We start from the raw sequence: 27,380 nt of genomic DNA, 5'->3' as shown, positions 1-27,380 counted from the left end.
TGGCGTTGGAAGGGTGGGCATCAGATAACACGATTTTACCAGATACAAGAGCAGGGGGTTTCTCTACAATTGATTAATGTTTTATATTAAATAGGATAGTGGAGAAATACACTAAAAGGAGGAAAAAAAGCCTATATGTGGCCTTCCTGGATTTGAGGAAGGCTTCCGCTTCGTGGGAAAGCTTTGAAGAATCGGGGTCCCGTTAAGGCTTTTCCAACTAATAACTCTGCTTTATGAGGACACCTCCGCCAGGGTTAGAAGCACCAGTAACTCTATGTATACAGGAAATTTCTCGATTAATGCTGGTGTAAAGCAGGGTTTCCGCTTGGCCCCTCTTCTGTTTGCTTTATTTTGCAGGGATTTCAACCCATCTCAGGTGTCTCAGCGTTTGATCCCATTATGTCTAAATGGTCTGGAGTTTAGTGCATTGCTATATGCTGATGGCACAGTGCTGTTGGACCTATCTGCAGGCGGGCTGCAGTGCAGTTTAGAGTATTCCTATAACTATTTCCAGGGACATGGTCTTGAATCGAACCTCCATAAGACAAAGATACTTGTTTTTGGCAATGGAAAATCATTGTTTAAATGGGCTTTGAACAACTCGCCCATTGAAGTAGTGGACGGATGTAAGTATCTTGGTCTGATGTTTTTTAAAAAGGGAGGCTGGAAAATCACATACACGCATTTGCTAAGCGAATGAACGTGGGTCTTTTGGGGCCCCTCCGTTTCTATTTCGAAAATGGTGGGAAATGGTTGGATAAGTGTCTGCAGGTGCTGGGGTCAAAAGCTAACGCTGCAGTGCTCCATGGAGCCGAAATGTTTGGGGGGACCCCATGTGGATGTTTGGACAACTTGCTAGACTCCAGTTTATGGAGGATTTTGGGCCTCCACTCAAGAGCCCAGGGGATGTTTTAAGATACAAGTTAGGGCTTTTTAGCTTATCCCTGCAGAGGAGGTTTTGGAATTCTTTCTGAACACCCAATTAAATACCTCTTTAAATCGAAATGTCACGATTGCGTGCAATGACTCCATGCATAACACTAGTAATGTCGTGGACTAGGCCTCTGAAAAGGATGGAGGATGGGGGACGTAACGGTAATGGGCTGTTTAACACATACTCAGCGCAGCTCCCTCCTTAAAGAGAAGCACAAAATGATCATCCTTGAAGTTTTACACTCCCATTCTTAATCAGGTTGGCTCCACCCCCGTAATAACTAAGATAATGGCTGATGGTTGCCACAGACTTACTCTAATGGCTTGCTAAATTTGCTTCTGCTCAGAACAAGGGCACCCTGGTTGGGCCTGGACAAGGTTTGCCTGTGTGGCCTAGGGCTAGGAGAAGATCTTCAACATTTTTTTAATGGAGAGCAAATGTCTCATTAAACTGAGAAAAGAGTGGCTACAGCCTTATCTTGTTAAGAAGCAATTATGGACTCGAGGGGGACCCTATGCCCTGTTTTATGTATAGTGATGAGATGACATTTTTAACTTTATTTTATTAAGGAATCTTTAGATGTGGTTTTCAGACATAGGTCATTGGGGAAGTGACATTCTTTTGTAACACTTTTAACAGTAACTCTATACTGAGTGTTAAGATGGAAGGTTTATATATTGTTTTATGGTGTTGGTTTTTTGGTATTTAATGTGTTTTACGTTATATTTGTTAATTGCTGCAGCCGAATAAAACGTCTTCTTCTTTGATATAGAAGTTTGAAAAGGGTGGTCAGAAAATAAATTAGATCTCAGTGGTCTACCAATGGGGACAGTAGGGAGACCGCTAAATCATTCAATACAATTAAGAATAGATAAAATGCCTGTGTTAAAGGGAGAAGAATTTCTGAATGAAGTGCTCAATGGCAGTCGATGACAAGAGTATTAGCCTGTGATGACATAACGCGTATTTGGGAGATCCTGGGTACCTATAAGGGAACCCAGGGAAAAGAAAACATTAACCCCATTAGTAAAAGCAAGTGGGAGAAATTCATCACTGATAACTACTATTCTGATAATGTCCAAGAGTCATCTGGCTGAGGGGGGGGAGTAGTGTGAGTTTTAATCTAGCACTGGATAAAGACATTATTGAGATGTCTATGAGGACGTTCAAGAGGTCGCGTGCACCCGGTCCCAATGGCTTGGCAAATATAGTGTTAATCTGCTCCAAGCGCCTATGTACCTTATTTTGGAAGGTTTGCACTGAAGGGGTAATGCCAGTTTCCTGGTGTTGTGCAATATTAGTACCTCTGTACAAAAAGGCAGAGGGATGCTCACCCATCATGTATAAAAATGGAAATGTGCCACAAGACCTTGATGTAAGTCTTTTAGAATGGTATAAGCAGAAATAATCAAAAATAAAATAACGAATTGAGAAATGATTGCATCTTTTACTGATTTTATTTCGATACTTTTCAAAAAATATAGGGGTGGGGTAAGAGTAATAGTTAAGGTGGGTGTAGGATGGGGGTGCAGGGGATCTCCCCACACAATATTAAAAATCAAAAGTAATTTCTCAATTCAATATTTTAACGTATATCCTTTTAGAATAGCTTAGAAAAGGGTCAATCTAGGTGAAGCAGACAACTCTAGACAACTATGTCAGTAAAGGTTAAAAGGAGCTGTTTAAATATGGGCAGCAAGTAGAGTATACCAGGTCTGCCCTGAAGTGAGGGGGTGCCAGATAACTTAGAATCCAAGAGAACAAAGGTAGGTGGAGTTTCAGAAATGAGGGCAGGTCGGTTGGTCGGACGGCGGCAGGGAGGTATAGAAAAGGGGATCTGGTGGTGTATCCGGAAAAGGTTGGCCACAGGTCCTAATGGGAACAAGGTTGTTTGCAAGGCCTGGTGTTTGGAAGCTTAGTAAGTGGAGATCATAAAATCAGTGAGGGAGGATCAATATGTTTAGAGATGGGGAGGTATAGGAAATAACATGTATCAGCTCAAAGTTTAGGCACAGGTTAGTATTTATGATGTTGGGACCAAGGATGTGGCTTTGTGCATTTGCAGCTGCCTTGGACTAAAGCTACCTTTTATCAACTAAAGTACAGCCGCAGGAGGTATTTTCGCCACCCTTACCTGCAAGAAGCCTTGAGCAATTCTCCCTTCTCCGTAGCTGTTGTGAGTGGATGCACGCCGGACAGTGCACTACTCTTCTATGCCAGCAGGCTGTACAACGGGGTAAACATGGGGTGTGTGTGTGCACATGTTGGAGTGATTATTTGAGGTGCTTAGTTTTCCCACGTCCCCAGGGAGTGAAGGATCTTGGGATATATACACTCATTGGCAGATTGTATGCATTAATAGGTTTATAGTTTAGCGTCAAATTGTACTTGACGGGGATGGGGAGGTGTTGGAAATAGCATGCATCAATACACCATTTGGCAACTTTTCTTGACTGATTATGGCGATGTCAGTTAAAATTGAATTTGAATAAAACAGCCTTTTATATCATTAAAAGCAACTTCACCCATTCCTTTTAATGCCTTCGATCCCACAGGACAAAGCGTGGTCCTAGATACTGGACTTTATTGACTCCTGGCCTCTCAAGGCCAGAAAAGGAGCAGCCAGAGTTCCAAAAAAAGTCCATCAAATAATGAATGACACAGAAACTGTAGAGGTAGGAAACACATTTTTTATTTACGCTGAAATCTCCCGGTGGTATAAGTATTAAGAGGTTAAATAGCTGCTGATAGTTACATTCAGGCCCTCCAGTCCAGGAAACCTTTACATAATTATCAAATCTATGGCGGAGAGAGGACGCAATGATAAATTGGCATGTAGGCCGCTGATATTTGTAAAAGTACACAAAATGACATACCACCATTACGGAGAATGCCTGGATAACCCCAAAGTGCTTAAACCACACATAGATCAAGGACAGAAATAAAAGTATACACATGCAAAGTTATTTGCCACTGCAGTTCTCCACATGCACACAGCACACCATTTTATACTCGCGACTCGCCACAAGTCAATGATCACTAGCAAATGGCGAGTGGACATATTCAGGCCTACTCTACACCAAGCACAACAACCAGAGCCACAAAGCCTAAATTGCATATACTAACTAAGACAATGCACAGACACCCACACCTGAGCAAAACATTAGACCAGCAACCACCTTATATGAGCATATTGCTCAAACATACCATAACTGACATCGACCAGATGAACAACATTCTAGTCCAACCCAAAGAACACCCAAACCATGTCCCAAACATTGAATCTCAGTTTATGGGCAATTTAACTGCCCAGGGTACACAAGCTAGTATTAGTTTAGTTTATTATTTGTAGTCTGCCACACAAACAAAAACCATAAAAACATAACATAACACAACAAACATACATACAGAAAACACACCCAAACAATCCAGGAAACAATAAGTCCTTCAGAAGAACTAATACACAATGCTCACATTTGAGACCGATGCACAATTCTTCAGGGACCAGCAACGGCTCCAAAACGAAGGAAGATTAATGTGACCACAACCTACAATGATACAATCAGTGTTATTCCCGGTGTGCCAGTGCCTAACTTGAATGGTTTGCATGAATCTCAGGTCTTGCCTTCTAATGCACTCTGTGCGCACTCTCGTGTGTAGCCAGCATAAGACCTTATGGGGGTCATTAGGAGGTTGGCGGTAGCCAAGCCGGTAAATACCGGCACGGCTGCCGCCGGAGTAAATCCCCATTCCCATCGAGTCCCATTGGACTCGATGGGAATGGGGAGGACGGATGCACCAGCAGTGTGTGCAACAGGGCCGGTGCATCCGTAAAGGCCTGCGAGCGGGTGCCGTTCCACCCGCCAGGTCAGACCTTGCAGGCTGAAAGGCACCCGCTCGCTGAACTCGTAGTTTGCCGGTCCGGAAAAAACGGTACCAGCAAGCTTACCGGTACCATGTTTCCGGACAGGCAAACTCGTAATGACGCCCTATGTCTTAGAAGACTCAGTAGTTTCCAGTCTCTCAGATTTAGTCACATTAGTTAAAGTATAGTTTCTATGGTCCATGATGATGTCTCTTAAATTAGAGTCTATAATCGTGGGCATGCTAACCTTCCCGATGCACGCATCCCTCCCCAAAGCGGTAGCCACAGGTCTGTAAGTAGAAACCTTAGCAGTGTCCAGGATTTTTCTAGTCACGGATTTGACAGCATATGAAGAATTTAATGGTGTCGACACAGCTACAGCATCAACAACTGAGGAAGTCAAAACAGCCTGGAGTTCTCTAATTTCACAACCAATCCTTGTTGCATCAGTGGTTACTGGCAAGTCAGTTGGACGGGCTGTATCCACCATGTGGGGCTGTATCTGGAAAAGATTCACGCCACTTTGACACTGTTTGTTAGTTCTTACAGGGGGTACCTGCATCATTACTTTGCCGAGGGACCCACCCAGAGGTGGAAGTCCATGCTATTTTTACATTGATTGAGTTCCTAGATGATCCTTTCCTTAATGTGTTGCCACCTCCCAGAGTGGCAGGTGCCGACATCCAGCGTATTACTTGACTGATGAACTCTGAAAGGGCATCTACAATAACTTTCTACATACTTTTCAGAGGAGATTGTAAGGTTTTGGCCACAGCTGAGGATAACGGAGAGATTTCCGGAACGCTTTCCAGCAGGGACATCACTCAACAAACTCACAAAGTCCTTCTAGCAAACGGTTACTTCCTTATTCAAATAATCACATTTTGTTGGAGAGGCCAGTATGGATCCATTCACATCATCAGACTGTTCAATTTTTTCCCTCTAGAAGATGCTGCCTTCTACGGGAGCTTCTTATCAGAATCAATGACAACTGACTGTTGTTTGGCACTGTCTGTGCCGACGGAGTGCTGGGAGCCAAAAGAAGCTGTTCATTAGGCCTTATTTGGGTAGGCCCTCTTAAAACCCTTGGATCAACGAACTCAGATTGGGAAAGAGGCTCTGCTACCTGGCCAGACACCCCCTTGCAGGCCTGAGTTCTGGTATTAGGCATAATGGAAAGACAAGAACTTAGTAAAACAAGACAAGGCAGGATGCAATAAAGCCATTTGCCTATTATAACTTCAGGTCCAAAACAAAAAACACAACAATTCCAAAGGAAGCATCCCACTACTTAGCCCCGTTCATTACAGCTTTTATAAATACCTCCTTCAAGTCAGGTATAGTCCCAGATAACCTTAAGGATGCGTGGGTCATCCCACTCCTCAAAAAACCATCCCTTGACCCCAACATCCCAACTAATTTTAGACCCATTACTATAGTCCCGTTCTTGCTTAAAATCCTGGACCGCGTAGCTTACCTGCAGATTCAAGATTACCTTGAATCCAATAATCTCCTAGGATCAAGACAATCAGGCTTCCGTTCTAAACACAGCACTGAATCAGCCCCGATTCATCTGAAAACTCAGATGGAGACATTAAAGGACAATGGGAAGCTAGCACTCCTCCTTCTCCTGGACCTCTCCACGGCCTTCGATTTGGTCAACCACCAAATACTGTGCCAACACCTAAAAACCGTGGCCCACTTCTCTGACTCAGCCAATGCCTGGATCCACTCTTTCCTGAGCAACAGATGTATTAGGGTCTTCTCACCTACAGCTTCAGCAGACCCCTCCCCTATTTACTGTGGCGTTGCCTAAGGCTCTTGTGTGTCCCCTACGTTGTACAACGTATTTACGAATCCCCTTTTCGATGTGCTTGATTATCACCGGCGATTACACCACAGACACCAAAGCTGTGAATGATGTCTACCTGGTCATCCAGGCCTGGATGGCACAGCACGAACTTTGCCTAAATGGCGATAAGACCGAGCTCCTAATACTTGGATCAAGCTATCGTCTCAACAAACTAGATCAAACTTACAAGTCCTTCACTATTGACGGCAATGACATCAAGGTCTCTAAGACACTAAAACTTTAGGCGTCTACCTCGACTCCACACTCTCAATGAACAGACAAATAAATGCAGTAAGGTCGGCATCCGCCTACACCTGCAAACTTATCACCGCCTGCAGACCCTTCCTAAACATATCTAACTGCATCACCCTCTCGAGAACGCTCATCATGGCTAAAATCGACTACTGTAGCGCTCTCTACCTTGGAACTAGCCAGTCCAACATCAACAAACTGCAAACTATACAAAATAATGTCATAAGGGCAACCCTAAACATCCCCAGTCGCGCCCACATTTCTGCTGTCAGAGCTGACCTTGGCTGGCTCCCGGTAAAACAAAGAATTGCCTTGAAAACCTTAGCCCTGACCCACAAATGCCTGAACAACATGGCCCCACCCTATCTCTCCTCCCGCCTTACACCATACACCTCCGCCCGACCCACGAGAGCAGCTCAAACCCACAGCCTCACTCTTCCCAGATTCAAACTCCAAAAAGCGGGTGGCGTGAGCTTCCCAGCCCTAGCTCCCAAACTTTGGAACACACTGCCTACTACTATCAAAGCCGAACCATCCTTCCAAACCTTCAAGAACAAGGCCAAAAAGTGGCTGTTCTCCCATGAGTTATATGTCCCCTCGCCCTGCCTTGCCCCTGCCACTCGCATTTGAGCTAGGGGCTTACATATCCTCCATGTGTACTTTAATCTGCCTTTGTATTTCCTGCTGTACATTTTTTTTTACTGTATATATCGTTGTTTGTAATTTACTGTGTCTGCTTTGTATACTGTACCCGCCTGCAAGAATATGCGCCCGGGTGCCTCGGGCCTGGTTTGCGCTTTATAAATAAACAAACTAAACTAAACTAAACTAAACCAAAGTACTCAGGCACATCATAAGAAAAATTGCGCATCCCCCTCATGGTTGCATCTGTCCTCGGCTAAAGAGCATTCCTTCCCGCTAGCTCATTTGAGATCAGGGGTGGACTGGCCTATACGGAACGCTGGAGATTTCCCTGTAGGCCTCTGCACCCTGGGCCTCTTTTGTGTGGTGACCTAATTTTTTTCAAATGTTCTCAGAGGAAAACTCGTGGGCTTGCTGAAAATGTGTAATGTGAGGCCACTTTGGAAATCATTTTCAGGGCCTCTTTTGGTTCCCAGTCCACCCCGGTCTGAGATCATCCTGACCTTGCAACCGTTTGCAGAATTCACGTTTATTTACTGAGCCCACGAAAACGTAGGCTTTTTATTGCAGTGATGGGAGTAAATGTCAACAATGGCTGCGCACTGGTGCCATGTTTTTTAGCTCAATTTTCGCACATGCACTACATAGTAGGTGCCATTGAAACGCTGACAGCTCTAGGCGCCCCATTTTAAGAGTTTCCTGATCACATCTCAGGGCCTTTACGCAATCATATTCCCACTAATTTTAGTATTCTCCACCAAGATAGTAGAAACAGCAATCACTAGAAAATACTAGCTATCACGTGTGGTCTTATTTTCCCCTCTTTCTCATTAACGTTCTGTCTGGCACAATACCAATCATCACACATGCACTGCCACTTATAAGCTCATTTCCGCTCTACCTCAACCATACCTTATCTTGCCAGTCTGTTGAGTGTTGTAAGTCTCTGTCCTATCCATACTTTTCCTTCGCGTCTCACTATTATCCAGTTTTCTCTCTTCTTCCTCCACAGACTAATCCTAGCCCTGCTCTGACCAGACTACCAGACCTCCTGTCTCTGCTAAGTATATGCCCCATGACCACCCTCTCTTGCTCTCCCATATATGCATATTATGTACATACTCCCTACCTGAACCTGTATCCCTCACTATATCTATTACAGTATTTTACTGCTTTCTGTATATAGGCAGCTACTGTATAATTCATTGTAAATTGTATAGAATCGTTCCTCTTGTATAATTCTCTGTACATGTTGTATATTGCCATCCAATGTAACTAAGCTGAAAGTATACCTGTAATATCTGTGCTAAACGCGCCCAGATACCTTCGGGTCGGGTGCTCGATACAAATAAATAAGCAAACAAACAAACAAACTACCAAACAGACTATGGTCTGTCTACTGCTAGTGAGGGCACTATACGTCATGAACTCAGTCAAGGAACCAGCTACATTAGACCACCATTGTGGGGACTGGTGCAGCATAAAAGTCTTATTAGTGTTGGGTGTCTTGACCCACGTTCAAGTTATTAGGCTACAACATTTGTGCTGTGGGCTTAGGAAATCCAAGAGGGCGGAAAAGCCCACATTTGTGCCAGAATCCTGGAGAACCGTGCAGTTTTGCGCACAGCAAAATGGTCCCCTGACCTGCCACCCATCAGTGCTAAGGAATATGGTGCTGTTCAAAATCTGTTGTTATTAATGTCAAAAATGGATGCAATACTGGTGCTCACCACTACTAGAAAGCCGGCGTTTTAAAACCACCAGACACTTGTGTAAAACTGAACAAATGAACCAACCCAGGCCAAAGAAAGACTTACTAAGAGGTGGATACAATGTAAAACTATATTCTGAAATGACTTGAAGGAAGTAATTGTCTAATGTATGTATTGAAAATAGCTGGGGATGTCAGCAGCTTAAGTGAATTTGGGTTTAAAGCCACTAAAATTGAAATGTTTAGAATAAATGAGTGACCTACTTTTGAGTGTCGCATAGGTTGCAATTGTTTAAATGTCATAGTTTTGAACTTAGAATCAGTGTTCTAGCTGCATGTGTAAAAATTGCAAGTTTGGGTTGAATGTAGAAAACTGGGAACCAAAGTGACATTTAGCTGAAGCCTGGCTAATAGAGATTGAATTCTGCCTGACAACTACCCCCGACAGGAGTTGAAACTTGATCAGCAGCTGTGTTCCCAGGCCTGGCTGCATTCTGCTCCCCCGGCCAAAAGGAGATGACACCTCTCTGATTGAATTAGGGGAGTGGCACCTGGGGACTGCAGGAAACTAAACAATGAGCCTTCCTTGGCCCAGGCAAATGTTAAATTAGGGGGGGTCGTAAATGGCTTCCTCTTGGAAGGAAACGGGGAGGGGCACTGCATCTGTGAGCAAGCTGAGTTGGGGGAAGTGGACAAACCAGAAATTCCACCATGTGCTTTGGAAAACCACACCCCTTTGGGGCCAGAGCATAATTTTAAAAAGATGGATAATTCATAGTGCGGACTTGTAAAAATGATATAAATAATATCATCATTCTTGTGATTTTTCTGTGCACATTTTAAGAGGTGTCAGGACTCTGTGGTATGTTCTGGGGAGTAGTAGCGGAAAATAAGGTTGTTACTCCAAATGTATGCATGTTAAAAATCTGACACCTTATCATCTGATACCTATATTCCTTGTGCATGTTTGTGTAAAATCTAGAAAAGTTTAGAGGTCATTATCTGGATGAAAAGGGCAGAATTCTGTCAAAAGTTGACACAACATCTTACAAAGACAGGGATCGGATGGTTTGGTGCTACAGAAAATATGTTAACTGGACATATAATATTAGAAAAATGGTACATAGATAAATGTGTATTTGGATCAAATATAGATTTGTGTGCAATTTGACAAGGGGAGGACCCTCTGACCCATAAACCTACCTCATCACTCTGACTCACTGTTCCCTTCTCAAATCAGGTCAAAGAGAAATCCTTGACCTATCAAATCGTGAGTGGGTTGGGCAAAGAAAGTTAGCATCCACACCCATTTTTAAAAGACATAAAAAGAGCCACTGGAACCCAGGCAGGGACATTCACTTTCAACTTTCTTGCGGGACGCTTTGCCGGGAGACTCCAGACTTCAAATCCATCAATCTCCAGAGACCAGAGAGACCAGAGATCCAGAGAGACCAGAACTGTGCAGTGCTGAGAGCTGCCCCAGATCGCTGTGCCCAGAACCAGTACCAAGTGGCGAGAGAACCGCAGCCAATCCTGACCCGATCCGTGACGAAGTCGCATTCCTGTCCAAAAGATAGTGTGAGTACTCAGCCAGAACTGTGCAAAACCAATCTCTTAGTTTAAAATGATCTAATTCAAACTATTTTAACCTATCTAGAACTACATCATAGAATTGTGTGTCCTTCTGTGACTTTAAAGCTGCAAAACTGTCATCTGTCATTCTGAGCTTTACTTTTATTTTGAGAATCTACCTTCACAAAATCGTCTGTATCTCTTGAACGGTTTGTGATAGGAACAAAATTTAATCCGACTTGCTACTCCTTATAGTTCTTTCGTAATTGCGCTCGACGAACGCGACTAAATTGCCGCGATTTGACATTTTGCTTCATTCCAGCCACGTGTAAAAACATTTGTCTTTTGCTTCCATTACGGAATTCCGTTTTCAACCTGGTAACCATCCCTGAATCATTGATAGGGCTGGCCTGAACTGATTTAAAGTATCTCTCACTCACCCTGAACCACTAGAGGGTATTAAAATCATTTTTAGCCTATTTTTCCCCTCTTTGCTTACCACATTTAAAGTACTTTGCCTGTGTTCAAAATCATCCCTGTTTCTCTAAGCTTGCTGGGGGGGAACTGAATTTGTATTGTACTCTGATTGTATTGCTGAAGACTGTGTGTGTTACTTCCACCTTCTTACATTGCATAGAGGGGGGGTGAATTGCCAAAAGGGGAAAAGTGATTATATGTTTTGCTGAAATCATATCAAGTTTATTCCTGTGTTGCTTCTTTTCCACCTTGCATTTCCTTGTACCATATAAAGCATTCTCAGCTACCTTATCCTCTATACTACTCCTAAGTAATTAAATCAGTGTGCTAGTATAACATCATCCATTGTTGGTCACTCACTGTCATATGTCTAAGTGTGATATCAAATATTAATTTATCATAAAAGTGTGATATATATCTATTGATTAATTTTTCAAATAAACCTTTTTAATTTGCAAAACAAACCTACTTCTTGGCTCAGTGGGGTCAGGGGGATTCTAAGAGAGGGGCGTTATATAAGGGTTTATCATCCAGAGTATAACTTGTCATAAAAATATATAAATAAGGGCTTCCCTTGAGCAATCCCAGACAAGGCACTGACCTAGTGGGAATGCTTGATTGGAGTCATTAACATTAGATAAGAGAACATGACAAAGAGGCTGGTCGCTATGTTGGATATCATGGAAGTTAAATCAAGTTTTCCTTAAGATTGATTGTCTATGATAGTTCCCCATAATCTTAGAAATGGCTGCATATCTTGATACTATATGCAAAGATTGCATTTTAGGGTACGATCTGTATGCAGAAATCATTAGAGTAAAAGAAAAAAACAAAATCAAACAGGGACATTCATGCATTTTTTACCAATACACTCGGGAACATCACTCCAGTTTCCATTGGCTTCGCAGGTTGCAGCTTCATTTCCAAACAACGCATATTTTGGCAGGCATTCATATATGACCACATCTTGGTAAGTAGACATATTGTGAGACTTTGGTTTGTAGAACTTTATTTTTCCAAACTCTGGGATGGCAGGCTTAGGACAAATCACACCTGGAAGAAGAAAGAAAGAAAAAACAAATGTGTAATTCTGCATGACTTATCAGTTGATCCCTGCCCCTATTCTAGCCACTGTTGGAATGCACGTACAGCGTCCCATCCAGGCAAAAGGGTTCAGGCTGAGAAAAGCCTATTAGCGTGGACCACAGTCTGAGCAAGATGAGTCTGGCACAGCAGAAAGCGCACTTATCACTTGCAGTTAGCTTTGACACACATTAGATACCCACATATAGCAACACAGAAGGCGCAACAAATGATCTAATGTTGCGGTCGGAGAGGTTATAGATAGGGCAGTGATTAGCAGTTGTATACAAAGTTATGTTCTTAGTGAGGTGCGAGGAAAGAGCTGAAGCAGGTGGAAGATGGAGTCAGAGAGATACTGTGATAGGAGCTAGGTCAGTGTGTTAACATGGCATGAGTACCACTATATTGGATGCTAATGCCTAGTACACAATGAACAGAACAGAACAAAGGTGTTGTTGCAGAGCTGTGGCTCCAGTTTGCTCAGCCCCAAGGCAATTCCCTTTTCCGTTCCCCAGGAGAGAAGCCGAAGTCAGCGGCACCCATGGTGCACAGATAAACACTAATTGTATCCAGCTTTAGGACCTGGACATGCTGGGAACGGAATGTTAGCTGCTGGGAGAGCTGGTAGGGATGAGCCCTTTGAATGTCAAATTCATGAAAACAGGGCATGAAGTTTCGGGATGCAAATAGGCCCGGCTAACATTTAGAGCACTACTGCCTTTGCCCGGGAGGTGGCCATCCCATATGAATTACAAGCAGACGCATAACCAAAGCAAATAAATCTCTGAAATTCAGACTCGAGAGTGGTGCCCTGGTCACGTCATTCCTGCGCACCTGGGGTTTGAAGGAGATAAGGGGGGAGCCGTGTCTGGAATGTTTTGTCATTTGGGAAAGGAGGAGTAGAGGTAATGCCAATAAATTCAGTACAAGGTTCGGGGTGCCACGGCATTTTAGATAATGAGAAGGCCTATTTTCTTATCAAAGCAGAGTTGGTCTCGCCAGTACACTTTGAACGTGTCTGGATCAGAGGGGTGCACATCACGTAACGGTCACGATTTATTAGTGTGTCAATATTTTAGTAACCAATCCCGTACCTGGATTCAATAGTGATGGAGTGGGCCACGTGTCTAGGGAAATGGGTTTAGATAAGGTGTGGCCAATGGTTCCAGGGACTATATGGGGTATTAGCATGTTGTATAGGTGGTAGCCAAAGAAGATAGTGGGATAACATTGTAACCTATTTATGCAGATTTTGCTGTTTTCTGCTATATATCCTGTAACTTCTTGGGGCATAACGAGCTCTGTGTCAGTTCGGTTCTATGGGACTGTCTGATACCTTCTTGCTTGTAATAAACCTTATTTTCCGTTACAAAATGGTGTAGTGATCTTTTGGTCTCTTGGATTATTTTTATTGTTGGGTTTTAGGTTGCTAGTCTCTTTACATCACTAAGTGTCCCCAGGTAATAAATGACATCGTTGACCAGTCCTGGCTATTCATCTTACAATACTTTGCATTCTGGGACCTGTAGTTTAATTCTTTCACTGAATGTAAGGGCCTAGAAATAACATCCTTGTTGGGAATTTGGTAAGATTTAGGTCCCTTCACAGAATTAGGGCACATACCATGCACGCCAACATTAGCTAATCCATTTGGGAGATATTTGTCCAGTCCTCGTTTTAACTTTGCATTCTGGGACTTGTAGGCCTGGATTTCCCCATTATAAATCTAGGACTACAAGCCCCAAAGTGCAAAGTTAAAACCAGGACTGGTCTACTGTTTCCCGAATGGAATGGATATGTATGGCATACTGCTTGCCCTCACGGATCATCGGGTGAAGCCGCCACTCCAGGAGTGTGTGGTGCCACCTCTGCTAGGAAGCAGCAAAAGTTAAACTTTGAGTTCGGGCCACTAGCATCCCTACCATCCTCTGAACTCTCCCTGCTGAAAACCAGTGGAGGCCATGGATATGATGAACCGCGACATCCATCCCACCACGATATGAGCACCGCCCACTACCTAATGCCACCCAAACACAGAAAACAATGGGCTAAGCATACATTCCAATCCAGTCTATGCTGACAGAAACAGTCCGGCCACCTCAATGGTGCTTTCAATCCAACCAAAGACAGGCTTGGACGGGCCTATAGGCAATAGGACAATGCCCAAACCAAAAACGCAAAATGCTAGTGTGGGCCAGTTCTTTTGGTCAAAGTGGGTCACTTTGTTGGCCAATGTGGGCCAGTTTGGTGAGTTACTTCACCTTGCGGCTAGTAGGTTTGACCATTGTTGCTGAATAAATATTCTTTAAATCGCACCATTTGTATCTCACTTTATCAAAGAACTCCCCCTTGGGTACTACTCAAACAGTCTGTCACAAAAGGAAGGAATTGCCATTTGCAACTGTGGGCTACTTTATCATTAGTGCCCGAGACGTTTGTATGCCCCTGTCCGACCCAGAGCAAAGGTTATAATCCACAAACATTTTGAAGGGGATCTAGTCCACATAATCCAATGCTGAGGCTGTTTGACACAGAAATCAAGAAGATCTATGATCTTTAGCCCTTCCCTGTCGATCAAATTGAGATTAGCTGAAGAGTCTAGAGCCAGGGCCTTATAGAGCGATAAACACCTTGACTGCTTTTGATAGGACACCAAGGAAAACCTTTTGCACTAATTGAAAAAGGCATGTTTTCATCTTTGCCAGATAATGCACAGGAGGGTCATTGCTGACCTTACTGTGCATTTTTGTATGAGATACAGTAGCCATATGATCCTTACTGTACCTTTACCTTCTCCAATCCCATGGCCCAAACAGGGATGGAAATTTCAGCAACAATGGTCAAAATAACTAACTGCATAGTGAAGTAGCACGGTGTAAGAAATGTGCTTTACTCAAAACGAGGGCTATAGAAGTCCACAAAGCAATAATTAAATCGAGTGTTACAACATGAAATACGTTATGCCCATCAAGCCCAGAAGCCTTTGTTGTATACATACGTTCACACACAGGCTGCTGGTTACTCCACTGTCCAGTTTCCGTGCATTGGCTGACATCGGATCCATTTAGAATGAACCTTAAATCAAGGGGGGGACAAATGCATTAGAATATTGGTAAAATCTTGAGTGCAAGCAGAGGTTGCCCAGCACACAGGGCCCATCCTGTGGACGGGGCCGAAGGCAGGGAAGGGCCCGTGGGGCCGATCCAACAGGCAGTTTCTGAATTCAGACAGCAGTTATGCACTTCCATAACACAGGCCAACTGTGTTCCTTAAGATCTGAGGGGTAGGTCGTCTGGTATATGTAGAGTAATGCTCATTATATATGTATCACTCCATCTGCCACAATCACCTGCATCTCCTGATAAACTACAAAATGTATTTACAAATCTAATCGGTACCCTAATGTATTAATGTACAACGTGTAAATGCATTTCCCAACTGTATCTCCTCTGTAACTAAGCTTCCCGCAAGTAACAGCGCCTCGATGCCCAAGGGGTGCTTGTGCGCTATACAAATGTAATAAATGAAATAAATAGTCCCGGCTGGTAGACATGTCAGAGAGTGGGTCAACCCACGGCTCCATGTCTCTCCATACCTTGGCCTTTGTAAACAAGTGAGGTGCTATGATATGATATGATGTGGCATTTATAACGCGCCTGTACACAAGTGTTTCTAGGTGTACATAATGAAAGAGGATATATGCAAGTTTCATGTGAGATTGGCTGCTAAAACGCATAGTGCATTGCTATTGCTGGAGGAGGTTCAACTATGGTGCTGGTTGGCCAGAGTTCGCCCTCTGCATTATTATCTTGGGGTGCTCATGATGGTTCCTCGTTTCAACTATTATGCATTTGTATTTGCATCCTGTGGGAGGAAGATCCCAGTTTATAATTTGATGGTTCGGGCATAATTGCTACTTGAGATCCTTCCCTTTCAATTCATGCTCCAACACTCTTTTAATATCATATTGATCATATGCCTAGCACACATTGAATTAATGATTAGCACTATTAACAAGTGTTAAAATGAAACTACTCAGTAATGATCACTTGATTAGGTTTGATTATTAGGTGGCGCTAAAGTGCCACCTTTAAGCCAAAACTGTTGCATTAGAGTTCAGATAGGGAAACATAGCATATGAGGAGGGACACATAGGTTGTATGATTTGTTGGGTTATTTACCCACCCATTAACAGCCCATGGCCATGCTAATCCCAATGGCCATTCCCAGCCACTTACCGTCCCTCCCCACCCAAAAGACGTCCTCTTGGGATCTCTTTGAGCAAGCGCCTTCAAGCCTTACCATCAAATGTTGTGCTCAAAGTGCCTGCCAGTAAAAATGTTTCAACCAGGTCTGCCTTCAGCCACTCGATTTATAAGCCCAATGCGTGTCCTTCGCTGAAGTCATGTCAAAAACAAGCATTGGCAAAGAAAACATTTTTGGCTTTTGAATAAGTATTAGGCATTTGCCAGGCACTGCTCTTATATGCCCAGGTACTCACACCATTTTGCAGCTGCTACCATCGATGGCCCGTTACTAGCACTACAGCAGTGCCTGTCAAATGCCTTTCCTGTGTCCACACAAAAGCCAAAACTGTTGGCATTGCCAATGCTTGTTTGTTTTGGTAGTGCAAGCTCACCTTCCTTCTCTTTCATGCTCTCCCCTTTATTAATTTCCTTATCTCTACGGGTCTCTACAGGTCTCGGGAGGATAACTCAGCGGCAACGTGCTCCCCTTGGAAGCAAGACGTCATGGAGCACCGCAGGTTCGATCCCCGGGTCCGCTCTTATAAACCTCTGGGTATTAAGTGCGTTATGTCATATCATAGGACAGGGTAGACATGATCACCCGCTATGTCTCCCCTTTCATGTGTGGCTCATGTCTCCGTCAGCCAGCTCAGCGGCCCTTGCCCTCTACATTGGACAATGGTTTGGAAAATCTCGTGAGAGACTGTGGCACTGAAATTAAATATTGGAAGGGTTCTCTGATCTTTAACAACGCCCAACAACTGTGTGCACCCAACCAGGGGTAGACTGCCTCTAGGCAACCCTGGAGATTGGACCTCTGCACCATGGACCTCTTTTATGCGATAACCTATTTTATTTCCAAATTGTCTCATAGGAAAAGGGTTGGGCTTGCTGAAAAGTTGTAATATGGGACCAGTTTGAACATTATTTCCAGGACCTCATTTGGCTCCTAGTCAACCCCTGCACACAGCAGGAGATTGGGGCCTTGGCAGAAGCAAAACCAAGTCCTTGGGCCACACGTGTAATAAGAACCTCTTCAACTTTCCCCACTATGAACGAGACCATGTAAAGCAAACTGTTCAGTCATAGTAGCTCAGAAGCCCCGCCCACAATTAAGTTGATATCTCGGCCAGAGATGGGTCAACTCTCAGTCCACTCAGCAATAGAGTATAACACAGCCTGCTCATTTTATATTTTCAAAACATCACTGAGGGTCTGATAGATTCCTGCCCATGTGTTTCTTTTCAGAGCTCTGTAATACTCGCATCTGAATCAATCAGTCCTTGAAGGTCTTCTTATGGCCATTGGCCATTACCTACTCCCCTTGGGTCTTTCTCTCCGATTTCACTGCTAGAGGCTCCACATTTATCCGGGTACATTGGATCTCTGTGACTCCAGTCCCGCAGGAGTTTCATTGTCACGCGTCATCAGCAATGGATGAGAAATTCATGCTGAATGAAGCCGGGCCACTCTACAACTATAGGGATATGGTGCTTGGTTCCGATCACAGAACATTAACCCTTTGGCTAAGAGCATGATTAACAGAAAGTCTTGCCGTACATCCCTGATGCATGCCAGTTTTGAACACTTCACACCTAAAGGTAGTCACATGCTTTTCTTTCTGTCCCTATGTCTGCTCAGTGTTCAACAAGCTTTTGCTCTCCAGATGTTTTGGACTACAACTTCCAATTTCCCTAGCCAGCATAGTGGGAGTTGAAGCCCGAAACATCTGGCTCTAGGCAGCACAGTCAATGATGAGGGATCATGGGAGTTGTAGTCCAAAACATCTGGCGAGCCACAGGTTGCAGACCCATGTAGGTGCTGATGCTGAGTAGCACACAGAAGTCACTGCTCACTTGCATCATATCCTAGCGACTCTCTCTCCATCAGGTCTGTAGCATTGAGAACTACAGACACTGGGACATATCCTTCTGCCCCTGAACACGCCACATGCACAACGCTCCTCCCTTTCAGTGTCGGGAACCAATTTCCAGTGGTATGGTGTAGTAATGAAGTTCAGGCTGCACACAGAGACTGCTTCCATGTAAGGCTATTTATTCTTGCTGATGCAGAAAAGCATGGCACAGTATAAGTAAATGTTACAAAGTACAACCACCAGTTACCCATCTGGTTACATCTCCCACTGGTCTGACCCATCCAATTGCTGCTTATTTATTTATTTATTTGTTTATTTATTTATTACATTTGTACAGCGCCCACACCCTGAGGCACCAGGACACTGTTGCGAGACCAGTTACATGATACAATCTTAGCAAACTAAATAGTACATATCACATTAAAGTATAGAACAGCATGAATAGCAGATTAATGACAACAAACAGTGTGCAGAGGCTAGAAGGCCAGAGTGGGTGCTTATCAGTTAGGTGAAAAGCCATGTTTTTAGATCTTTGCAGAATGTCCAGTAGAGCTCTCAGCTCTTAGTTCAGTGGGGAGAGAGTTCCAGTGGTTGACTGCTATCGTTGGGAAGCTCGCACCTCCTCCTTTCGCTCTTTTGGTTTTAAGTATGGTGAGGCAGTGGGCATAAGGGGACCTTACTGGTCTATTGGATTTGGATCTCTCAATTTTCTGGGCTAGGTATTGCGGTGCTGAGTTGCTCAAACATTTGTGAGCCATCAATAGCGATTTGAAAATGATCCTTTCTTTAATGGGGAGCCAATGCACTTTTCTTCTGGTGGCTGATATGTGGTCTCTCGTTGGGATGTTTAGAGCGGCTCAAGGGGCCTTGTTTTGGATTATTTGGAGTTTATTAATGTTCTTTTTTGAAGTTCCTGCAAAGACAGCATTACAATAGTTCAATTTTGCACCTGTCGGAGCTCTGGCAATGGTTAAGTGGTTAAGCAGTTCTGTGCGGTTAAGAATTGTCTTGCAGTGATGATAAGTTTGGCTGTGTAAGCTGCTGAGGAGGCGATCACGTTAACTTGTTTGGTGAGGGAGAGCGCAGAGTCTATGTAGAGCCCCAGTGTTTTTAATGTAGCCGATACTAGTATCTGGTGTCCATTTATGGTGAAGGTGGTGTATTGGGGACCGAGTTTCTGCAGCATTGCAGGTGGGCCTGCCAGTAGTATCTCGGTCTTGTCATCATTTAGACATAGGTAGTTAGCTGCCATTCATGATTGTATCATGGAATAGATTTTGTTAAGCAAGCGTGTCTTCTTCGTAGCAGCCTGAGGAGGATTTGGGTGTCATCAGCATAGTTATGAAATATGACATAAATATGATGTAAGTGTAGGTTATGTGCTGATTTCATCCAGGATATCAAAAAGAGGTTTTATGAATATGTTGTAGAAGGAAGGGGAGACTCAGGAACCTTGGGGGACACCACCCGCAGGGTATAGGGATTGGCTGGGCGCTGGCGGTGTCTGAGAAGACACTCATGGTTCTGTCTTCCAAGAAGGAGGCTATCCAAGATGTGGCATCGGGTGAGAAATTGGCTGAGGTGATCAGGTGGTGACATAGAATGGGATGGTCTATGGTCTACAAGGTTGAACGCAGCCGATAGGTCTAGCAGGAGAAGGATGGTGGGTTTGCCCTCGTCTCTGAAGAAATTGAGTTGGATTTTAAGGTCTAATAGTGCTGTTTCGGTGCCATGGCCAGGACGGAAGCCTGATTGCCTCATACCTAGGATGTGGTTATATTTTCTAGATGGGCTTGTATCTGGTAGTATGCTGCTCAGTCTAAGATCTTCAAGAGGAAAGGTACTGTCGTTATGGTGGGTAGTTATTTGGCACTGAAGGGTTCAGTGGCGGTTTCTTAAGTAGTGGGTGGACCCAGGATTCCTTGAGGCTCACTGGAACCATGTTGTTGGCGAAGGAAAGATTAATACATTCGGTGATGAATGGCACCAGGTGCTCTGAGCAGTCTTTGATAGTAGCTGCGGGGCAGATGTCACCCTTACAGTTGGAGGGTTTAAGGTTATTTAGGATGTTGGTTGTTTCGGCCTCACATAATTGCCTGAATTTGAAGGCAGGTGCCGGGTGTACTTTGGAGGGGTTTGGGGGGTGATGGGGGTTGTTTTTTTGCTATTTCTGTTCAATTATTTTATGAGGTAGGGGGATTTTCTCGCACATAGCATTCGGAATGTTTGTGCACCATGTTTTGTCTTTGTCAATGGGATTAGGGGCTGTGGTGGGTGTCTCAAGTTCTCTGAGGATTTTGAACAATTCCTTAGAGTTTGAGTTGGCATTCTCAATTTTAGTATTGTATAATTGGGCTTTTGCAGCTGTGATAGCCTGCTTGTATTGTTTGACAATTTTGTTAAAGGCCGCTTTAGTGGCTTTGTGGGCTATTTTTCCAAAGCGCTTCTGCTTGTCTTTTCTTACTGCGCAAGGTTTGATGGTGTGCAGTGAACCGGGGGTTGGGGGGACAAGAAGGTTTAGACTTTTTGGGGATGAGAGGGACAACCAGGTTGATAACATTAGTGAGGGTGATGGCATATAGGTCAGCTAGGGCTTGGGGGTTGGTTAACTCCAGAGGTACTGAGGTAAGGAGCTTGAGTGAGGGGGGGATGGAGTCGTTGGTGATTAGTCTCGAGCTAGAGGACAGAATAGGTGGCAGGCCAATGGGTAGTTTAAGGGGTGGGATGGAGAAGCTGATAATGTGGTGGTCTGACCATGGGCATGGGGTCTTGGAGGTGATGGTGTCCTGGCTGTTCAGGTCGGCTATCCAGTTGAGGTTCTGCCTTTGTCATGGGTGGGAGAGGATACGCAATGCGTGAAACCAAGGTCTGAAAGTGCATTTGCTGAAGTGGTGGCTGCTGTGTCAGAGGGGTCGTTTAGGGCAAGGTTGAATTCACCTAGGATTATGGCTCTGGTAGTGATGTGATGTTACTGCCTAGCAGGTGGTTGATATGTTCCTTGAAAGCGACTGTATGTCTTGGTTGCCGGTAGAGAATGTGTAGGGTGATGGAGTCCTTTGGGATGTGGTCAGTTTAATTGCGAGGTGTTCACAGTGTTCCTCCGTGAACTTGAAGGCACTCCCTATAGATGAGGGCGACGCCGCCCCCCTCGGGAGTCTGGCCTCTCACACCTTATGATGGTGTAGCCTGGTGGAAGGGCTAGAGATAGTGCAGGGCCGGAAACCTGGTGGAGCCATGTCTCTGTGATGGCTAGGAGGTCTAGTTTTTGGGCAGTGATGAGGTCATTTATTTCTAGGGCGTGGGCTGGGAGTGATCTAGCATTAATGTGGGCACCCTGGGGTGGTTGGAATGTTTGAGGGGGTGATTCTAAGGCAGGAATGGTGGTGCCAGTTGTTTTTAGTTTTGCGGCCATGGATCCTGATGTGGTAGTGGGTTGGGAGTTGTTTGGGACTGGGTTGGGACGGTGGCATGGAGATAAAGTGGTTGGTATTTGGAAATGAGTGGGTGAACTGGGTGCTAACTTAAGAGTGGGGCCTATGATTGGTGATTCGGAGAGGGGGTGCTTGGTGCTGAATCTAGGGCTCGGGTGAGATTTTCTGAATAAGATAGAGACTGGGAGGTGTGTGGGTGTGCTCCTGTTGGTGCAAGCTTTACAAAAGGTAGCGGGCGCCCCTCTCTCGCAAGAACAGACATGATAACCTGTTCAGTGGTTATTAACCACTTGAGAGTTCGCAGCCACTGCTTTTACTCACTGTGCCTTTCACAGATGGGAAATATCCATTTGCATATCAGTCTTTGTCCTGCCCAGGGGCAGTCCAGCACCGAAATACAATGGCAATTCCAATCTGAACGAGAGTACCACCAGCAACCCCATACACGTGTTTCACCCTTGTTGGGGATCATCAGTGAGGTGAAGCTGATGCCTCTCTAAGCACAGTGAGAGGGAGACCACGTCTGGTTGCCCCCAGGAGACCTAGGGTTACCAATCCCAGGTTCCTTAAAATATAGTTTTACAAAAGGTAGCGGGCGCCCCTCTCTCGCAAGAACAGACATGATAACCTGTTCAGTGGTTATTAACCACTTGAGAGTTCGCAGCCACTGCTTTTACTCACTGTGCCTTTCACAGATGGGAAATATCCATTTGCATATCAGTCTTTGTCCTGCCCTGTTGGTGCAAGCGCCCAATCTGCTGTTCCTTGCAGAGATGAGTGATTTGGGAGGTGTATTGTGTGCATTGGAGCATTCATGTGAATGTGGTGGATGTGGGGCAGTAGAGGAGGTGTGGGCTAGCTCATTGGGTGGTGTGGACCATTTACATGAGGCAGGGATGGTGGTGTGTGGCCAATCGGCCGTGGCATGAAAAGCTAGCGCATGAGAATCAGTGGGTGGGGGCTGGCGTACCTGGTGGTCTGTAGGCAGGTTTGGGACGAGTGGTCTAGGCACAGTGTTTTAAGGTGGGGCAGTGGCACTTGTGCGGATGTGTGCAGGGCTCATGGAAGACTGTGTGTAATTAAGAGGAGGCTAGCGGGCGGGCTCCTCTCTTTACGGGCATACGCTGATAGTTCCTAGGAGGTAGAGAGGGATGGAAGCTTGTTATGGTGGAGGATTGGTGGAAATTCTACATTGTCTGAATGTATGTGTGTGCGGCGGGAGGTGAGGAGGTTTTCGTGCACTGACTTGGATGTGGCTGGTGCTATGGGTTGGCAATCGCTGGTGAAACTTTGTGAATTATGGTGATAGTTCTCTGAAAATCGGGAGTAACAGCGGGATGGAGAAAAGAGGTTGGGCATGGCAGGGGAGTATGGCGTGAACATCCGGCAGGCTGCAAAACATAGTGAGACAATAAGTGAGTGTCAGCAGTACTTGGGAGTATGTTAGGCTAACCTTTGTTTTCTATGATGAGGAGTGAGGCGCAGTGTGCGATGGCAAGTGGCAATGGCGGCAAGCAGCGGACAGCTGCAGACAGCTCCTACTGCCTTAGAAAAATGCCTTGGAATGATGTCAGCTGCCCCTTCTGGCAGACCAAGGGCTGGGGCCCAGGAAGCAGATTCGACCAATCAGGGCCATCGATGGATGTGTGTGTCTCCTCCTGGAGGATGTTTCTTGTTGTTTCTGCGACAGTCATCTTGGAAAGGGGTGATTCATACCCAAAGCGAGTCATTTCCCTGCGGGGCTGCAAGCTTTCTTGTGCTGGATGGGGGCGCAGCGCAGCTGCAGATAGCTCCTGCTGCCTTAGAAGCATGTCTTGGAATGATGCCGGCTCCACCATCCGGTGGACAAAGGGCTGGGGCACAGGAAGCAGATTTGACCAATCAGGGCCATCAATGGAGCTGTGTGACTCCTCCTGGAGGATGTTTGGATGTTTCTTGTTGTTTCTGCGGTGGCCATCTTGGGAAGCAGTGATTCATACACAAACCGAGTCATTTCCGTGGGGTGCTGCAAGCTGTCTTGTTCTGGATGGGGGCATAGGACCGCTGCATACAGCTCCTGCTGCCTTTGAAGCATGCCTTGGAATTATGCCGGCTCCACCATCTGGCAGATCAAGGGCTGGGGCACAGGAAGCAGATTGGGCCAATCAGGGCCATCGATGGAGGTGTGCGACGACTCCTGGAGGATGCTTCTTGTTGTTTCTGCGGTGGCCATTTTAGGAAGGGGTGATTCAGACCCAAATTGTGTCATTTGCTTGGGGGGCTGCAAGCTTTTTTGTGTTGGATGGGGGCGCAGCTGCCGGCAGCTTCTGCTGCCTTAGAAGCATGCCTTGATCTCTCACACCTGAGCCATAGAAATGGTGACATGGTGACATGCTAGGGTTCTATGAACATGCTTGCTTGACTCAGCCAGGCTGGAAGATGCAGGATATAACATAGAGGTATGCGGATAAGCTGCTAGAGCAGCCTGCCATAACTCACAGTCCTGGTCCCAAAAGTGCACCATGTCTAATTAGGTTCTATAGCAACCTCGCAAACCGTTTGTTTGTTTATTTATAAAGCGCTCCTCACCCGTAGGTATCTGGGCGCCGTATGTGGAGAGTTTGCACAACGCTCAAACCTTTTCAACTTCAATTCAGTCTCCCTATGCCCGCTGTTGCAAATCCTGCAAGTAGACTTCCAGTGTGTTTCCCAAAGCAGATGAGGCCACCATATCACCCTTTCATGCATTAAATAGCTCAATGCGCTTGTTCTTTCTGTTCTTACACCAAATACTCATTTCAAAGATGCCCTCATCTCCAGTCCATCTCCAGCAGGAGGGTTGCAGGGCGATGAAAGGATGAGTGATTTCTGCTTTGGCTAGAACCCGTGACTTGCAGGTTCACAGCAGCTATCTACGTCAGTCCATGAAGTTCAGTCTCCCCGGCGGCCTTTCGCCTGCCTACCAGTTATGCCATCAGAGTCAAGAAATTGGGGGGCCACCTAGGATGACAAACTCAGCATGCATAAATGCCCAGATGGCAGCTGTAGGGTAAAGAGAGATGTTTGCAGTGGGTGGCAGATGTGCTTCTACATGCAATAGAATGCTGACGGCAAATACGCCGGCACCCTCTCTGCCTCGCTTAACCATCTCTCTGCCACACCACCCCTTACCCTTCCTGTTTCCTGCCTGTTATAAGTGGGATACACAGGAATGCCACCACTGGTGTATTTACCACCAGCCTTGAAAAACCAGGAATGATCCTTCCATATATATCACAGAGAAATGTAAGAAGACTGGGGCCAGGGCTTTCATCAGTTGCAAGTGTGGCCATGAAACTAAAACTGAGTCTATCTAGATATCCAATACCGCTGCTTCAGGCTGTCCAAAAATAGAGGTTCTGGTTTTGGAAATCCTGAAAATAGACCATGTTCCTCATTCCGTGTTTGGTAGTATTCCCATGGTAATTCCACAGAACTACTGCTGAACTCTGCTTGCTACCATTGCCACCAGCCAGATTCTGAGGGCTGGCGTGGTGGTGTAAATCACAATTTTCAGAGTCGATAGGGCTCCACTGTAGTTTTGGGGGATTTATTAGAGGTGATAATTTCACCTGTGGTAAATCTGCCACTTTGGGCGTTTACGTCGAGGATTAACCAAGTGCTCAAGTAAAGCCTTCACTCTTAAGATCAAACATGTAATTTGGTGGTGCAGTAAAACTGCCAGTAACTCTGCTACTGCCAAAAAAGTGGCTGAACTGCCGTCTTTCTTTATACCGCACTGAAACTTGTAATGAGGCCCCCATATGCCATCAACATGACAGGGTTTTTCTGCTCTAGAGTGTGATTTTCATGTCTTCCATGTTTATGCATGTAAACTGAAAAAGGGGATAAGGCACTGGGATAGAATCTGTGATGAGATGGATCTCCAAAGATTGTCCTTATATAGAGGTATTGCCACTCAGTATACTAACGTGATTGAACTACGACCTTACGTGATCCAATTTCCTGCTGAAAAACTCTGGGCGGAGTTTATTAGATTTCGTTTGAACTGGCGGCAATAAGGCCATGGATGGGAATTCCAAAAAAGTGAGCGAAATTCTAGGGCCTAGGCTCTGCAATATATTTGGCCTAGAGACATTACACCATCCTGTTATGAAATGTCTGGCAGTCCTGCAGAGGAGGTTCCTCCATTTTGAGAGATGTGTGCATTCGACCTCTTCTGTCATTTCTTCTCATCTGTGGGCGAGAATAATAGAGGGTAGATACATTCCTATTACTGTGGCAGTAGTAAGATTCACGAGGGACGTTTTTAATGAAATTTACAAGATACAAGGAAAAACTCTTTTTCTAAGATATGGATTTTATTGGGCTTTTGCAGGGATGCATTATGAATTGATTAATTGCTGCAAGACTTCCCATTGACTATTCATGGGAAATTTCATGATTGTTGTGTTATGATGAATTGAACTGTGCCTATTTATATTATTTATTTGGGTATTGTTTTTATACGTGATGAAATATAATGTTCTTGAATGTATGGTAACATGTAATGATTGCGTAAGCTTTTAATTAACCATAAACACAAATAAAAAAAAACATTAAAAATAAAAATGTTACAAACGTTTCCTTTTATATGATGAATGTTTTATATTCCTTCATAACCATGCGTATACACTCCCACAGTGCTGTTCTTTGATTAGGATATTGGTTAGTGACGCTGCGCTATATAAGTACCTTTAACATAACATAATATACCATAACATAACATCTTCTCGTTTCCCGTTATTTCGATGTAATTGAGCTGAAACTTCCGTTTACTCCCAATGCTAAGTGTTTTTGGGGGTGGGGGGCATAGGAACACACTGGGCCGCTTCCCACTCTCCGTTCTAGATCGAGGAATAACTGGCCACACTGAACTGCGGGGAGCAGTGTACAGCAGAAGCCAGGGGGCGATATCGCCGCTTTCCCGTCCAACGTCTGTGAACTTGGCCTTTGGCCCCATCGTTTTGGGACCAGCAGGCTGTTTCCAGAAAGCCGTAGATCCGGCGGGCGCAGCTGGCCTCATCACTTGGCAGAAGGCGCGTGCTCCTGCAATCCCGCAGAGCCGCGCGCCAGCAGATTGCGAGAGCCCTTGAAAGTCTCGCCGATGAGCCCACCGGCCAGAACGCAGCCGCGCGGCAATCTGTTGCCCCCTGCCACCCCGAAATGCGATTAAACGCGATGCCAAGGGAAGGCGAAAGGAAATGGAGACAACGAATGGATGAACATCTCCATCGCGTTCAAGTGTGTGTGTGTGTGGGGGGGCGGGGGTCTGAAATATGACTAACCAGCAACCAGAGATTGCAGACGGCAAGCCAATACACACACTATGATGCCAAACTAACTCTATAACATGTTTAGCTATATATGGAATATGTACACATCCATTTTGTTTAAAGTCACTCAGATTGAAAAATGAT

The 27,380-nt window shown here is 45.0% G+C and overlaps 1 protein-coding gene across 2 annotated transcripts in view; it reads right to left on the bottom strand.

Moving 5' to 3' along the window:
* APOH (apolipoprotein H) overlaps positions 1 to 27,380 on the bottom strand; it is a 323,894-nt gene that overhangs the window by 203,244 nt on the left and 93,270 nt on the right. For both annotated transcript variants that reach the window (XM_069655051.1, XM_069655052.1), the window contains exons 6-7: positions 15,387 to 15,463; positions 12,170 to 12,358 (exon numbers count right to left, since the gene is read on the bottom strand). In XM_069655051.1, coding sequence (XP_069511152.1) covers positions 12,170 to 12,358; positions 15,387 to 15,463 — 266 coding nt within the window. The remainder of the gene's footprint in view (positions 1 to 12,169; positions 12,359 to 15,386; positions 15,464 to 27,380) is intronic.

This window comes from Ambystoma mexicanum, chromosome 3q (genome assembly GCF_040938575.1).
Source record: "Ambystoma mexicanum isolate Mex_15411 chromosome 3q, UKY_AmexF1_1, whole genome shotgun sequence".
Classification (NCBI taxonomy): domain Eukaryota; kingdom Metazoa; phylum Chordata; class Amphibia; order Caudata; family Ambystomatidae; genus Ambystoma; species Ambystoma mexicanum.
Note: the sequence above shows the minus strand (reverse complement) of the source record. Positions and strands in the feature narration are given on the sequence as shown.